The sequence below is a fragment of the Rana temporaria genome, chromosome 7 (genome assembly GCF_905171775.1).
Source record: "Rana temporaria chromosome 7, aRanTem1.1, whole genome shotgun sequence".
NCBI lineage: Eukaryota > Metazoa > Chordata > Amphibia > Anura > Ranidae > Rana > Rana temporaria.
In genome coordinates this window covers 143,653,924-143,668,140 of record NC_053495.1, presented here as the reverse complement: position 1 = coordinate 143,668,140, position 14,217 = coordinate 143,653,924, and the positions used below count along the sequence as shown (strand labels likewise).

The following is a 14,217-nucleotide window of genomic DNA, read 5'->3' as shown; positions in this document are numbered from 1 at the left end:
GGCAGTGATGGTGTGAAAATTGTAGTTCCCATAGAAACCAGTCAGAAATAATCCCTTCTCAGTTTTAGGTAGACAGTAGAATGAAAGGATAGCTGACACACTGCTATGGACTATTCCACTTTGCACAGTTTTTTTTACCTAAAATGAACAGTCTTTTGCCATTAGGGAAAAGTATAGCAGTGCATATAACAAACGTGGAAACATAAAGCAAAAGGATAAATATCTAAGAAAATACAACCATGATATGAATCTCTGGACTGGTATATGTTAACGTTGTGTAATTCTTAAATAAATATTCTACCTCTTTTGTACCATTTCACTTTCAGGTCATGCAGGACAAGATCATCTGTCTGCCAAAAAGAGTACCGGTACATACAGTTCACAACACTTCTGTCTATAACGCATCAAGTCCTGTCCTCAATGTGCCTCTTCCAGCTGCCAAGCCATTAACGTCTTCTGGGACTGTGGAAATGAAAGGGTTAAAAACAGATCTGGATCTTCAGCAGTATAGTTTCATTAATCAAATTTGTTACGAGCGTGCTCTTCACTGGTATGCTAAATATTTCCCATATCTAGTGCTTATTCACACCTTAATTTTCATGGTTTGTAGCAACTTCTGGTTCAAATTTCCCGGATCAAGTTCAAAAATCGAGCACTTTATTTCCATACTTGGAAAGTGTTTTGACTCCCCCTGGACAACACAAGCGTTATCTGAAGTGTCTGGTGAGGATCCAGAGGAAAAGGATAATCGAAAGAACAATATGAGTAAGTCCATTGGTAACCCTACTGCTGTGGAGAGCCCCCTTGTTAAGACTCAGTCACTCAAATCCATACCAGAAAAAATTGTGGTTGATAAAGCAGCTGCTGGGGCCTTGGACAAAAAGGAAGGAGAACAAGCCAAGGCCTTGTTTGAAAAAGTAAAAAAGTTCCGGCTCCATGTTCAGGAAGGGGATTTACTATATGCTATGTATGTTCGTCAGAACGTCCTAAAGGTGCTTAAATTCCTCATTATTATCTGCTATAACAGCGCACTTGTTTCAAAAGTACAATTCACTGTAGACTGTAATGTTGACATACAAGATATGACCGGCTATAACAACTTTTCCTGTAACCACACAATGGCACATCTGTTCTCCAAACTATCCTTTTGTTACTTGTGCTTTGTTGGTGTGTATGGATTAACTTGCCTTTATACACTTTACTGGTTGTTCCACCGATCCTTAAAGGAATACTCTTTTGAATATGTGCGCCAGGAGACTTGCATTGATGACATACCGGATGTCAAAAATGACTTTGCCTTTTTGTTTCATATGATTGATCAGTATGACCCACTGTACTCAAAAAGATTTGCTGTTTTCCTTTCAGAAGTGAGTGAAAACAAACTAAAGCAGTTAAACTTAAATAATGAATGGACAGCAGATAAGTTGAGGCAGAGGTTACAAACAAATGCCTCCAACCGTTTGGAGCTACAACTGTTTATGCTTTCTGGTCTTCCTGACACTGTGTTTGAAGTTACGGAGCTACAGTCTTTAAAGCTGGAAATTATTCATAATGTCGTCATGCCAGCAACAATTGCTCAGCTCGATAATCTCCAAGAATTGACGCTGTATCAGTGCGCCATCAAAATTCACACAGCAGCACTGGCATTTCTAAAAGAAAACCTAAAGATACTAAGAGTGAAGTTTGACGATGTTCAACAACTTCCACCTTGGATGTACAGCCTTAGGAATCTCGAGGAACTCTATCTCATCGGCTCTTTAAGCCCCGATTTGTCTAAAAACATCAACCTTGAGTCTTTTCGTGAGCTTAAGAGTCTAAAAATACTATATATCAAAAGTAATTTATCTAAAATTCCTCAAGGAGCTGTTGACGTTTCTGGACATCTTCAAAAGTTGTGCATGCATAATGACGGCACCAAGCTGGTAATGCTTAACAATTTGAAGAAGATGGTAAACGTGACCGCACTGGAACTTGTGCACTGTGATTTAGAGCGCATACCTCATGCCATTTTCAGTCTGTTATCACTCCAAGAACTGGATCTGAAGGAAAATAATCTCAAGTCCATTGAAGAAATTCTCAGTTTCCAACATTTGCGCAAACTAACCACCTTAAAGCTTTGGCACAACAGTATTACTTACATCCCAGAACACATCAAAAAACTTACCAGTTTGGAACAGCTATGCTTCAACAACAACAAAATTGAAGTGCTTCCTTCTCACTTGTTCTTGTGTCACAAACTCCGACGTTTAGATTTGAGCTATAATGACATCAGGTTCATTCCCCCTGAGATTGGGGTTCTTCAAAGCTTGCAGTTTTTTTCAATATCTTGCAACAAAGTAGAAAGTGTTCCAGATGAACTATACTTTTGCAAGAAACTGAAAACTTTAAAGATTGGAAAAAATAACTTGTGCTCACTTTCACCAAAAATTGGAAACTTAGTGTTCCTAAGTCATCTGGACATTAAAGGTAATCAATTTGAGTCTTTACCGGCAGAACTTGGAGACTGTCGATCCTTAAAGAAACATGGATTTATTGTAGAAGACTCTCTGTTTGAGACACTTCCATCTGATGTTAGAGAACAAATGAAATCGGAGTAACACTTGGTAGTCTGTCAGCACTACCATATTGATTTATTACTTTATGGCCTTGGAAACAAAATCACAAACTACTACCCTGTTTCTCCGAAAATAAGCCCTACCCCGAAAATAAGACCTAGCGTGAGTTTCTGGGATGGCTGCAATATAAGCCCTACCCCAAAAATAAGCCCTAGTTAAAGTCCTTGTAAAAACATGTAATCTGTTCTGTAAAAAGATTATATAATGTGCAGTGTGTCTCCCTTTTGTAACTTTATTGTGGAAAATACCTTATTTACAGCACTGCTGGGCGCTCACGTGACCTGCCGGAGCTCTTCTCCTCTTCTCCTCTCCTCCCGGCTGATGTCAGCTGTTTTTTTTTCAATAAAACTTTATTAAGCCCCTACCCACTGCAGTACTCAGAGTGGGGCTGACGTCATTGGGGATCTTGGTCCCTCCCTCTGCAGTATTTGAGCTCCAGCGGGTCATGTGAGCGGCAAGCGGCACTGTAAATAAGGTATTTTCCACAATAATGTTACACAAGGAGACACACTGCACATGATATTATCTTTTTACAGAACGGATTACATCATTTTATAAGGTCTTTAAACAAAGAATTATTTTTGGGATTACAAAATTTCACAATGCTGATTCCAGAGCAGACAGGGGGAGAAACTTTTTTGTACATACCATAAATAAATAAGACATCCCCTGAAAATAAGCCCTAGTGTGTTTTTTTTTGCCAGAATTCATATAAGACCTGGTCTTATTTTCGGGGAAACACGGTAGGGGTGTTCTTGCTACACCTTATTAAGGACTTCAAACTGCTTTATGATTTTACTTTCCTAACTTGGTCCTTTCATAGTGGGCATTACTCCTGTATAAAATATGTTCTTTTTATTTAACACATCATGATGCATATTGACCTTAAACATATGGCATTTAAAAAAAAATATTGCAGGGCAATATACATTTTATGGACATGCAAGACTTTTGAATTTTTAAGTGCTCAGGTACTGTATGAGGTTCTGAGAAACATTTTATGTTTTTTTTTACCATATCCTGTTGTACAGTTATTTGTGTTTTTGTTACCATTATAGGGACCAATACATCACTGATACATTACTTATTAATTATATTTGTTTTTCTGTAAATGAATGCCAAAAATGTAAAAAAAAAAAAAAAAAATGTAATGTTATTTGTGCCTTAAAATAATTGCATAGGCAGACTATCAAAATGCATACTCTAAATACAAGGCTAAAGTTTTACATTATGGCCAGACATATTAATTAGTGCTTGTTTTTCATTGTTGACACAGTTTTCTGTCCCTGTCTATTATTTGGCTCATATCATGCCAGCCTTCCCGGGAAGGGCAAACTGCTGAAAGATTTTTATTATTTCTACATTATAGGCTCTAAAATCCTCTCTGAACTTCATTAAAGACTTATTTAACGAACGCCTGCCATATGTACATTGCAATTGCTTTATTTATTGGAGGTTTTAACCACTTCAGCTCTGGAAGGTTTACCACCCTTCACGACCAGGCCGAAACGGCACTGCGTTACTTTAACTGAAAATTGCGTGGTCGTGTGACGCTGCACCCAAATAAAATGTATGACCTTTTATTTCCTACAAATAGAGCTTTCTTTTGGTGGTATTAGATCACTTCTGTGTTTCTATTGTGCTATAAACAGAAAAAGACCCACAATTTTGTAAAAAAAAAAACAATTAGCCAGATTCAGGTAGGGCAGCTTAACTTTATGCTGGCGTAGCGTATGTTATTTACGTTACGCCGCCGCAAGTTAGAGAGGCAAGTGCAGTATTCACAAAGCACTTGCTCCGTAAGTTGCTGCGGCGTAGCGTAAATTGGCCAGCGTAAGCCCACCTAATTCAAATGTGGAAGAGGTGGGCGTGTTTTATGTAAATTATTCGTGACCCCACGTAATTGACGCTTTGAACGAACGGCGCATGGACGTATTCCAGTGCGCATGCTCCAAATCACGTCGCAAATAGTCAATGCTTTCGACGTGAACGTAACCTACGCCCAGCCCCATTCACGGACGACTTACGCAAACAACGTAAAACTTGAAAAATTTGACGCGGTCCCGACGTCCATACTTAACATTGGCTGCGCCATCTTTTTGGTGGTTTATCTTTACGCCTGAAAACGCCTTACGTAAACGGCGTATCTTTACTGCGACGGCCGGGCGTACGTTCGTGAATAGGCGTATCTTGCTGATTTACATATTCTAGGCGGCCAGCGTAAATATGCAGCTAAGATACGACGGCGTAGGAGACTTACACCGGTTGTACCTTAGCAACATTTAAGCGTATCTCAGTTTGAGCATATGCTTAAAGTTACGACGGCGCGGATTCGGACTTACGAAGGCATATCTACTGATACGCCCGTCGTAAGTTTCCTGAATCTGGCTAAATATGTTTTACTTCCTCCTATAAAACATATCCCAAAAATGAAAAGAAAAAAATCGACCTTCGTTGTCAATTTAGGCCAATATGTATTCTGCTAAAAAAATTCCAATAAGTGAATATTGATTGGTTTGCACAAACATTATAGCGTCTACAAACTATGCAATATATTTTTTTACTACTAATAGCAGCGATCAGCGACTTATAGCAGGGCTGTGATATTACAGCGGACAAATTGGCCACCTAGCTGACACTTTTTGGTGACCAGTGACACTAATATAGTGATCGGTGCTGTAAAATATGGATTGTAACTGTAGTAATGACACTGGCAGGGAAGAGGGTAACGACATTGTGCCCACTGGACCCGCCGATTGGCTCCCGCTGTGTCCAAACACAGCAGGAGCGTGGTGCCGGTTGCACACGTTCGTGCTCCAGACCCGGAAGTGCAGAATCACGTTCCTGTACGTAATTCTGCACAGAGCTTCTCTGTAAAACAGTGTACGAGTTTCAATTTAGGAAATTACATTTATTCCAAAATCAGATGTCAAAAACAAATGAAATCTTACTTTCGAACAACATTCATCCAGTCATCAAATGTACAAAGAATTTGAGAATCTAATAGAGTTATAGCCAGCTTGACTTGGCCAATCTAAAATATAGAACTTTTTTTGCTCTGTTTATATAATTGTCTTGTTGCATAATCCATTTTTTTTTAGTTTTAGATCACAGATAGATATGCTGACATTCTGCTGTGGAAACTCCTGAAACTCCTGACACTGTGGAACTCATTCAATGTTGTTTTCTCAAACACATACCGCTGTCTACCTCTGCAAAGAATTAAGGGCTAGATTCAGAAAGGAGTTACGTCGGCGTATCTCCAGATACGCCGCCGTAACTCCGAATGAGGGCCGTCGCATCTCGGTGCCTGATAGAATCAGATACGCCTCAATGTAGCCTAGATACGAGCAGCGTAAGTCTCCTACGCCGTCGTATCTTAGGGTGCATATTTACGCTGGCCGCTAGGGACTCTTCCGTAGATTTCCGCGTAGAATATGCAAATGAGATAGATACGCCGATTCAGAAACGTACGTCTGCCCGGTACATTGATTTACGTCATTTACGTTAGGCTTTTTCCGGCGTAAAGTTACCCCCTGCTATATGAGGCGTAGCCAATGTTAAGTATGGACGTCGGGCCAGCGTCGAAGGGGGCTGTGCGTAAGTTACGTTCACGTCTAAATCAATGACTATTTGCGGCGTAATTTGGAGCATGCGCACTGGGATGCTTTCACGGACAGCGCATGCGCCGTTCGTGAGTAACGTCAATTACGTGGGGTCGCGATTAATTAGCATACAACACGCCCCCTACCAGCCTATTTTGAATTAGGCGGTCTTACGCCGGCCCATATACGCTACGCCACCGTAACTTCGGGCGCAAGTTCTTTCTGAATACGGGACTTGCCTCTCAAAGTTACGGCGGCGTAGCGTATATGAGATACGCTACGCCCGCCTAAAGATAGGCATTTGTTTCTGAATCCAGCCCTAAATGTTCTTTTATACGTTTTTTATCTTAATTGTAAAGTGTAGGACGCAGGCTTGATATTCCTAGACCCTGGGTTATAGGCTGGTACCTTGAGGTGAGTAGACACTGCCAGAGCTTTTGAGGACATGCCCTTGGACATTCTCCTATAACTCTACTCCACCTTGTGAGTCTTCAGTATTTTGCTAGTGTCCTAGGTTGTGGACCTTTTCTCCTTCACAGAGAAATCATGAGAGAAAAAAATGAAAAAAGTTGGCTATTGTAAATGTAGCACATCCATATTATCTATTTACAACAGAAGATTTTTTTTGGACTTTACTGGTACCAAAAGAGGGACACCTACAAGAAAATATAATAAAAAAAGTATATTTTATTACAAATGTTAAAAATTATGGGTAAAATCATTACACAATAATCACTAATATACGATGTAGGCCATATCAACTATGATTTCGGCTTTGCTTTGCTGTACAATCCAAGAGGTTTTGAAAACAGAGCTCTGTGTATGAATGAACTATAAGCCCCGATGTCCATTGGGGCTGTTGAGCGCAGTGGTAGTTCATAAAGTCTTGCTGTCAGTGTGAAACTGCCTGACCCTACGATGTACAAAGCAGACAGGAGACCTGCAAGGCATCTGCTGATCGCTGGTCCATTGCTTTCCAGACTCCTTAAAAGAAAAAAAAAAAATTTACCTTTTAAAAGATGAACCTATCCCGAACCTTTAACCACTTCAGCCCCGGACCATATTGCTGCTCAATGACCGGGCCCCTTTTTGCGATTCGGCACTGCGTCGCTTTAACTGACAATTGCGCGGTCGTGCGACGTGGCTCCCAAACAAAATTGGCGTCCTTTTTTTCCCACAAATAGAGCTTTCTTTTGGTGGTAATTGATCACCTCTGCGGTTTTTATTTTTTGCGCTTTAAACAAAAATATAGCGACAATTTTGAAAAAAATATTAATATTTTAACTTTTTGCTGTAATAAATATCCCCCAAAATATATATATATAAAAAAAAAATGTCCTCCATTTAGGCCGATACGTATTCTTCGACATATTTTTTGTAAAAAAATATCGCAATAAGCGTTTGCGCAAAAGTTATAGCGTCTACAAAATAGGGCATAGTTTTATGTCATTTTTGTTAATATTTTTTTTTTACTAGTAATGGCGGCGATCAGCGATTTTTTTCGGTGCTGCGACATTATGGCGGACACTTTTGACACATTTTTGGGACCATTGGCATTTTTTTTTTTATAAATTCTTTATTTTATCTTAGTTTTCCTTTTTTTTTTCAAATTAAATGGTACATACTGTATTGATACATTTCCAAACAAATAAACAGATAATCCATTTCTAAATTCCATACATTGATACACATAATATAACCAACCTCTTCACTGCTTCGGAATTTCTAAGTTTTAATGTACACTTAACCATCTCCTATACAAAAGTAATCCCTCCCTTCCCCCCTCCCATCCCCCCCTCTCGAGGAGGATAGTAAAAAAAAAAAAAAAAAAAAAAAACCCCTTCCCTGGGCCACTCCCGCGTCCACGTCCCCCTCCCCCCATACTTCTCATAATTCCCCTTCTCTGTAATTTACATATGGACTCCATATCTGTCTATATTTTTCCTCTTGCTCTCTAATGCCCATGGTGAGCTTTTCCATTTGTTGAATTTCCGAGATTCTATTTAACCATTGCTGTTTATTTGGTGTGGTAGTACTTTTCCACAAGATTGGAATGCAGGCCCTTGCTGCAACCAGTAGATGTCTTATCAGGGAGCCTTTGAACCTGGCCATGGAGACTGGTATGTCCAACAGTAAATAAGTGGCCGGGCTACTACCCAGATCCACCTCCAGGATATCTCTCACAGTGTCCATGACCATTTTCCAAAAATCCACTATCTTCTCACAGGACCAGAAAAGATGTAACATGGTACCTTTTTCCTTACCGCAGCGCCAACATCTGTCTGAGACTTCCGGAAATATCCGGTTCAGGACTACAGGGGTTTTATACCACCTAGTTAAAATTTTGTAGCCCCCTTCCTGGTATCTGGTAGCTAGGGAGGCTTTATGTGTAAAATTAAATATTTTTGTTATCTGCTTTTCCGAAAAAACCACCTCTAACTCCTTTTCCCAGGCTCGTATAAACGTCAGTTCCCGCGGTGTTGTTTCCTCCACCCAGAGGCCATACATCAGCGAGAGACCGTGTCTCAACTCCACTCCCTTAAGGCACAGTTCCTCATATCCTGAGAGGTCTCTTATTGGTCTCCCTTTTGGGTTCAAAGCTCTAGTGGCCATTTTTAATTGATTTTGTCTCATTTGGTCAAGTTCCTCTCTTATTACCTCATCTCTTTCCTCGCTTCTGATCCTTGGGTTTTCTCCCTCAAAATGTATTACCCTGCTCCATCCTGCTCTTTTTACCCTCTTAAAATGTGGGTCTGATATCCCAATTTGGAATTTCGGATTACCAATAACCGGAGTGAGTGGACTTGGGGCAATCGAAAGTTTTGTTTTCCTGAATAGTTTTTTCACCATTGGCATTTTTATAGCGATCAGTGCTATAAAAATGCATTGATTACTATAAAAATGTCACTGGCAGGGAAGGGGTTAACACTAGGGGGCGGGGAAGGGGTTAAGTATGTTCCCTGGGTGTGTTCTAACTGAGGGAAATGTCTGATTGCTGTTCATACATTGTATGAACTGACGGTCAGGCATTTCTCCCCTGACAGGACCGGGAGCTGTGTGTTCACAGCTCCCGGTCCTCGCTCTGTAACGAGCGATCGCGGGTGCCCGGTGGCGATCGCGCCCGCCGTGCGCGGGAGTCGGGGGCGAGCAGGGCGTGTGCGCGCCCCTATTGGCTGCTCGGCGAGATGACGTATAGCTACAGAATTGGATGAGGGTTTAGACTATTGTGAATTGGATGAGGGTTTCCTTGCATCCAATTTGCATGACAGGAGAGTGTGACTGGTCTGAATGGAGCCAGTTCACACATCTCCGGGGCGGCTACAGAGAGCACAGCAGAAGAGCCCTATGCATCTTTGGCTTTGTTTCATGTCCGAATGCAGCAAAAAATTCTGACCTAAAACAGTGAAGTATGGGGCACTATTTCCCCCCCTAATACCAAAGATGCATTGTTTACGTCCACTGACACCAGGACAATTTCTACTCCCAATGGTCACAGTCTACCACCCCAAAAGTCTGAAGACCAGTAAACTGGACTTTTGTTCAGAAAGTTTGGAGACCACTGTTGTGAAGAGTGATTTTGTATTTGTAGAATAGAAAAATTATATAAAACATTTAAAAAAAAATTATATTTAAAAAAGTGTAACATTTTTATTTCCCTTTTTGAAGCATTTCGGTATGGTATTTCGGTTCACAAGCCTTTTGGAAGGATCTGATATTATACACATTTTTGTTCTGTTAATAGATATGTAGATTAAAGTTTCCACTGACATGGGGACCCGCCTGGCCCTTCTTGATGAACTTGTTTGTGAGACATTTTACCAGAGCTAAGAGAAGTTACACCACTGTGTGACTCACTGTGGTCAATGTGTACTTGGTAAAAGTGGTATTTAACCACAGGTCCCGAGTCAGTAAAACTACTGCTCCCCTGTCACATAAAGCACAGGATACAATAAAAAAAAAAAAATTGTATGTATTTTTTTAATTCCAGAGACAATTATAACAATTAACTACTTCCCGCAAACCACCATCATTGTACGTCGGTACTTTGACGTAGAATATTGGGGTTATGGTAGCAGATAGCTGGTATTTTCTTCAACGGTGGGCAGTCCGCTTTTGGATAAAAGTGGTCTCATCGGCGGGTTCGCTGCAAGATCACTTTTATTGGTGGCGGGATAGGTTCCCCCTCCTGCAGTGCTCCAGTCGTCTCTGCCGGTTACCGGAGCCATCGGTAGCAGTGGAGACGATCGGGTCCTTTCCCCTCAGTAGCATGGAGCAGAGTGAGGAAAAGATGGCCCCCACTAATTTTTTTTAAAAGGACAGTGTAAAAATAAAAAGTAAAATAAATCATAAGAAAAAAATTATAGTTTAAAGCGCCCCGTCCCACCGAGCTCGCACGCAGAAGCGAACGCATACGTAAGTCACGCCCGCATAGGAAAACGGTGTTCAAACCACACATGTGAGTTATCGCCATGATCGTTAGAGCAAGAGAAATACTTCTAGCCAAAGACCTAGGGGCAGATCCACAAAGGTATTACGCCGGCGTATCTCTCGATACGCCGGCGTATCTCTTGATATGCCGCGTAATTTCAAATTTTGCGCGTCGTATCTTTGTTTTGTATCTTCAAAACAAGATACGACGGCATCTCGGCTAGATCCGACAGGCGTACGTCTTAGTACGCCGTCTGATCTAAGCTGCAATTTTTCGGTGGCCGTTAGGTGGCGTTTCCGTCGAATTCCGCGTTGAGTATGCAAATTAGGTAGTTACGGCGATCCACGAATGTACGTCCGGCCGGCGCATTGTTTTTACGTCATTTGCGTTCGGCTTTTTCCGGCATATAGTTAAAGCTGCTATTATGAGGCGTACTCAATGTTAAGTATGGCCATCGTTCCCGCGTCCAATTTTGAATTTTTTACGTCGTTTGCGTAAATCGTTCGCGAATAGGAATTTACGTAGAATGACGTCACTGTCATAAGCATTGGCTGGTTCCGGTTTAATTTCGAGCATGCGCACTGGGATACCCCCACGGACGGCGCATGCGCAGTTAAAAAAAAAGTTGTTTACGTCGGGTCACGACGTATTTACATAAAACACACCCCCATCACAGAGATTTGAATGGCGCGCCATAACGCTGCCAAAGATACACTACGCCGCCGTAACTTACGGCGCAAATTCTTTGAGGATTCGAAAAAAAAAAAAAGTTACGGCGGCGCAGAGGTACGTGGATCTGGCCCCTACTCTTTAACTCAAAACTGGTAACCTGTAGAAATGTTTAAATGTGGCCTATGGAGATTTTTAAGGGTAAAAGTTTGTCGCCATTCCATGAGCGGATGCAATTTTGAAGCATGACATGTTGGGTATCAATTTACTCGGCGTAACATTATCATTTACAATATAAAAAAATAAAAAATTGGCCTAACTTTACTGATGTCTTGTTTTTTAATTCCATTTTTTTTTTTTCAAATAAATTAGGCTTTTAATACCGCTGCGCAAATACGATGTGACATAAAGTATTGCAACAACCGCCATTTTATTCTCTAGGGTGTTGGAAAAAATATATATAATGTTTGGGGGTTCTAAGTAAGTTTCTAGCAAAAAAAAACATTTTAACTTGTGAAAAACAAGTTTGAAAAATAGACTAAAGGAATCAAAAAGCTCTCTAACCAAATCGGTTTGTAGCACAGGTGGGTTTTCCAATGTTTTATTCCATTCCATATCCCAAAAATAAGAAATATTTCTCAAAATAAGATAATTATTCCTCATTTCAGAACAGTTGAAGAAGAAAGATGGAAGTTAAATAAGTATCAGTGGCGGAACTACCAGGGTTGTAAAGGTCGCATTTGCGGCTGGACCCTGGAGTTCCACCACCGTGGGGGCCCCTGAGTAGCAGAATACATATCGACCTAAATTAATGAAAAATTTCAATTTTTTTCATTTTTTTTTATTTGATGTGTTTTATAGCAAAAAGTAAAAACTATTTTTTTTTCAAACTTGATGGTCTTTTTCTATTTTTAGCGCAAAAAAATAAAAAACGCAGAGGTGATCAAATACCACCAAAAGAAAGCTCTATTTGTGGGAAAAAAAGGATTTAAAATATATTTGGGTCCAGCTTCGCATGACCGTGCAATTGTCAGTTAAAGTAACGCAGTGCTGTATCGCACAAAATGACCTGGTCACGAAGGGGGGGTAAATCTTCTGGAGGGCAAGTGGCTAATGAGTGCCATCACCTCTGTAAGGAATGCATCTGAACTGGCAACCTTGTCCTGTAAAGAAGTCTATCTGGTCTTAGAAAAGGATAAGGTGGTCTTTGACAGCTAGAGCCATCTTTCTTCCTAGGGTGGCTTTGGCATTTAACTTTAGTCAGGACATTCTCCCTTTCTGACTCCATTACATAAAAAATGAATTTCCTTTTGCGGTTTGGATATAGTTAGTTCTGTGCTGTTTTACCTTTCAGACATTGCTTCAATTACAAACACTGACTCTCTATTTGTCATCTTTGATGGTCCCTATAAGGCCTCATGCACACAGGAGTATTAAAATCCTTCTATGTATGCCAGATCTTTCTGCCAGAAGCTTGTAAGCAGGTTGAGTTTAATGCTTCCCCAGCCGGGAGGGTTAGGCCGCGTACACACGACCGGTTTTCTCGGCAGAATCCAGCAAGAAACTCGATGGGAGACGTACTCTTCCGAGAAAACCGGTCGTGTGTACACTTTTCGCCGAGAAACCCGTCGGGAAACTCGTCAAGCCAAAAAGAGAGCATGTTCTCTATTTTCTCGACGGGCAATGGGAAAATTTGGCTCGACAAGTTTTTTGACAGCCGAACAAGGAACTCGACGGGGAAAACGATGTGTTTCGCCCGTCGAGTTTCTCGGTCGCGTGTACGCGGCCTTAGAGTTAACTTGCTTCCCACGTCTTTCTTGGTGTGCTTTTTTTGGGTCCGACCCACTCATACTGTGCTTTATAAAAAGGGACAGGGGTCTGATCCAGGGAGTGTGCATAATGTGAGGCATGATGCCTTTACTGGAGTCCATCCGTTCAGTTTACCACGAAGTCCGGAGCACCCATGGATAAAGAGCCTTCTACAATGTATAGGACTGCTGAGATCTGCAAATCCCCCGAAGATACCAACTCTGGAGATCTTCCATTATGGCCTCTATCCTTTGCAGGTATGCTGGGGCAGCTACACGCCTTGAGTTAGGGAAATTAGGAAAATACTGTTACTTTTCTTATCTGGAATGACTAAGTTTTTCAGTAAAGCTTTTGAAAGGTTGCCTTTGCCTTGCTTGAAGTTACTAAAGAGGTGTAATGCAAGTAACCGGTACACACATGTAGTTTTCAGTCTGGGTCAGAAAGCAAATTGGGGTATGAAAACAGTACTGCAGGAGTAATGTGGTGCGTTGTACAAGCAAGTGGTTACCAAAGGTTTGGTAAAGGTGTTGTAAGTGTGTACATGTGGCAGGTGGGACAGCCTCTTGGATGAGTTGTTGTCGGCACTCTCTCTGTGAGCGGTCTTTCTCTCACAGCAACAGGAGCAGATCAGCACTGCAGAGGTCCTCAGCACAGGTATGGAAGAGCAGAGTTTAGTACATGGAGCCTGTGTTAGACCCACGGCAGGGCCCCATTCTGCTGCTGGGAGTGAGGTAGCAGAGACACACTGGACAGGTAGAGAGGATGACGGCTCAGTGTGTCCCTCCTAAATATAACAGTGTCCATGGTAGTGTACTGTATATTAACATCAAGAAAGTTAACGAGAGTTCAGTCGTCTGTTAAAGTAAAGGTACCCCGTGTGTACAGCAGTGACTCTGTTCAAGGTGTATAGTGTAGCCCAGAAGAACCCACCACAGGGTAGGCCTCCTATGTGACCCACACTTGGCACCCAACTGGAAAGGGAATGTGGAGGACATGTCACCTGCCTACCCTTACAAGCTAGCAAAAATAACCTAGAAGAGGATCAGTTACTATGCACAGTTGCACCCGATTTTGTGTGCACTAGTTTTAA

The 14,217-nt window shown here is 41.4% G+C and overlaps 1 protein-coding gene across 2 annotated transcripts in view; it reads left to right on the top strand.

The window, feature by feature from the left end:
- Positions 1-3,858, top strand: part of LRRC8C (leucine rich repeat containing 8 VRAC subunit C) — a 106,053-nt gene extending 102,195 nt beyond the window's left edge. Inside the window, exons 3-4 of one of the 2 annotated variants that reach the window (XR_005750617.1) lie at positions 327-2,669; positions 3,360-3,858. Coding sequence is in view for 1 of the 2 variants with exons in the window: in XM_040360068.1 (XP_040216002.1) it covers positions 327-2,597 (2,271 nt within the window). In the remaining variant the exon portion in view is untranslated. Of the gene's footprint in view, positions 1-326; positions 2,749-3,359 lie in introns of those variants that run through there. The other variant, XM_040360068.1, reaches the window with a different exon arrangement.
- The last annotated feature ends 10,359 nt before the right edge of the window (positions 3,859-14,217 follow it).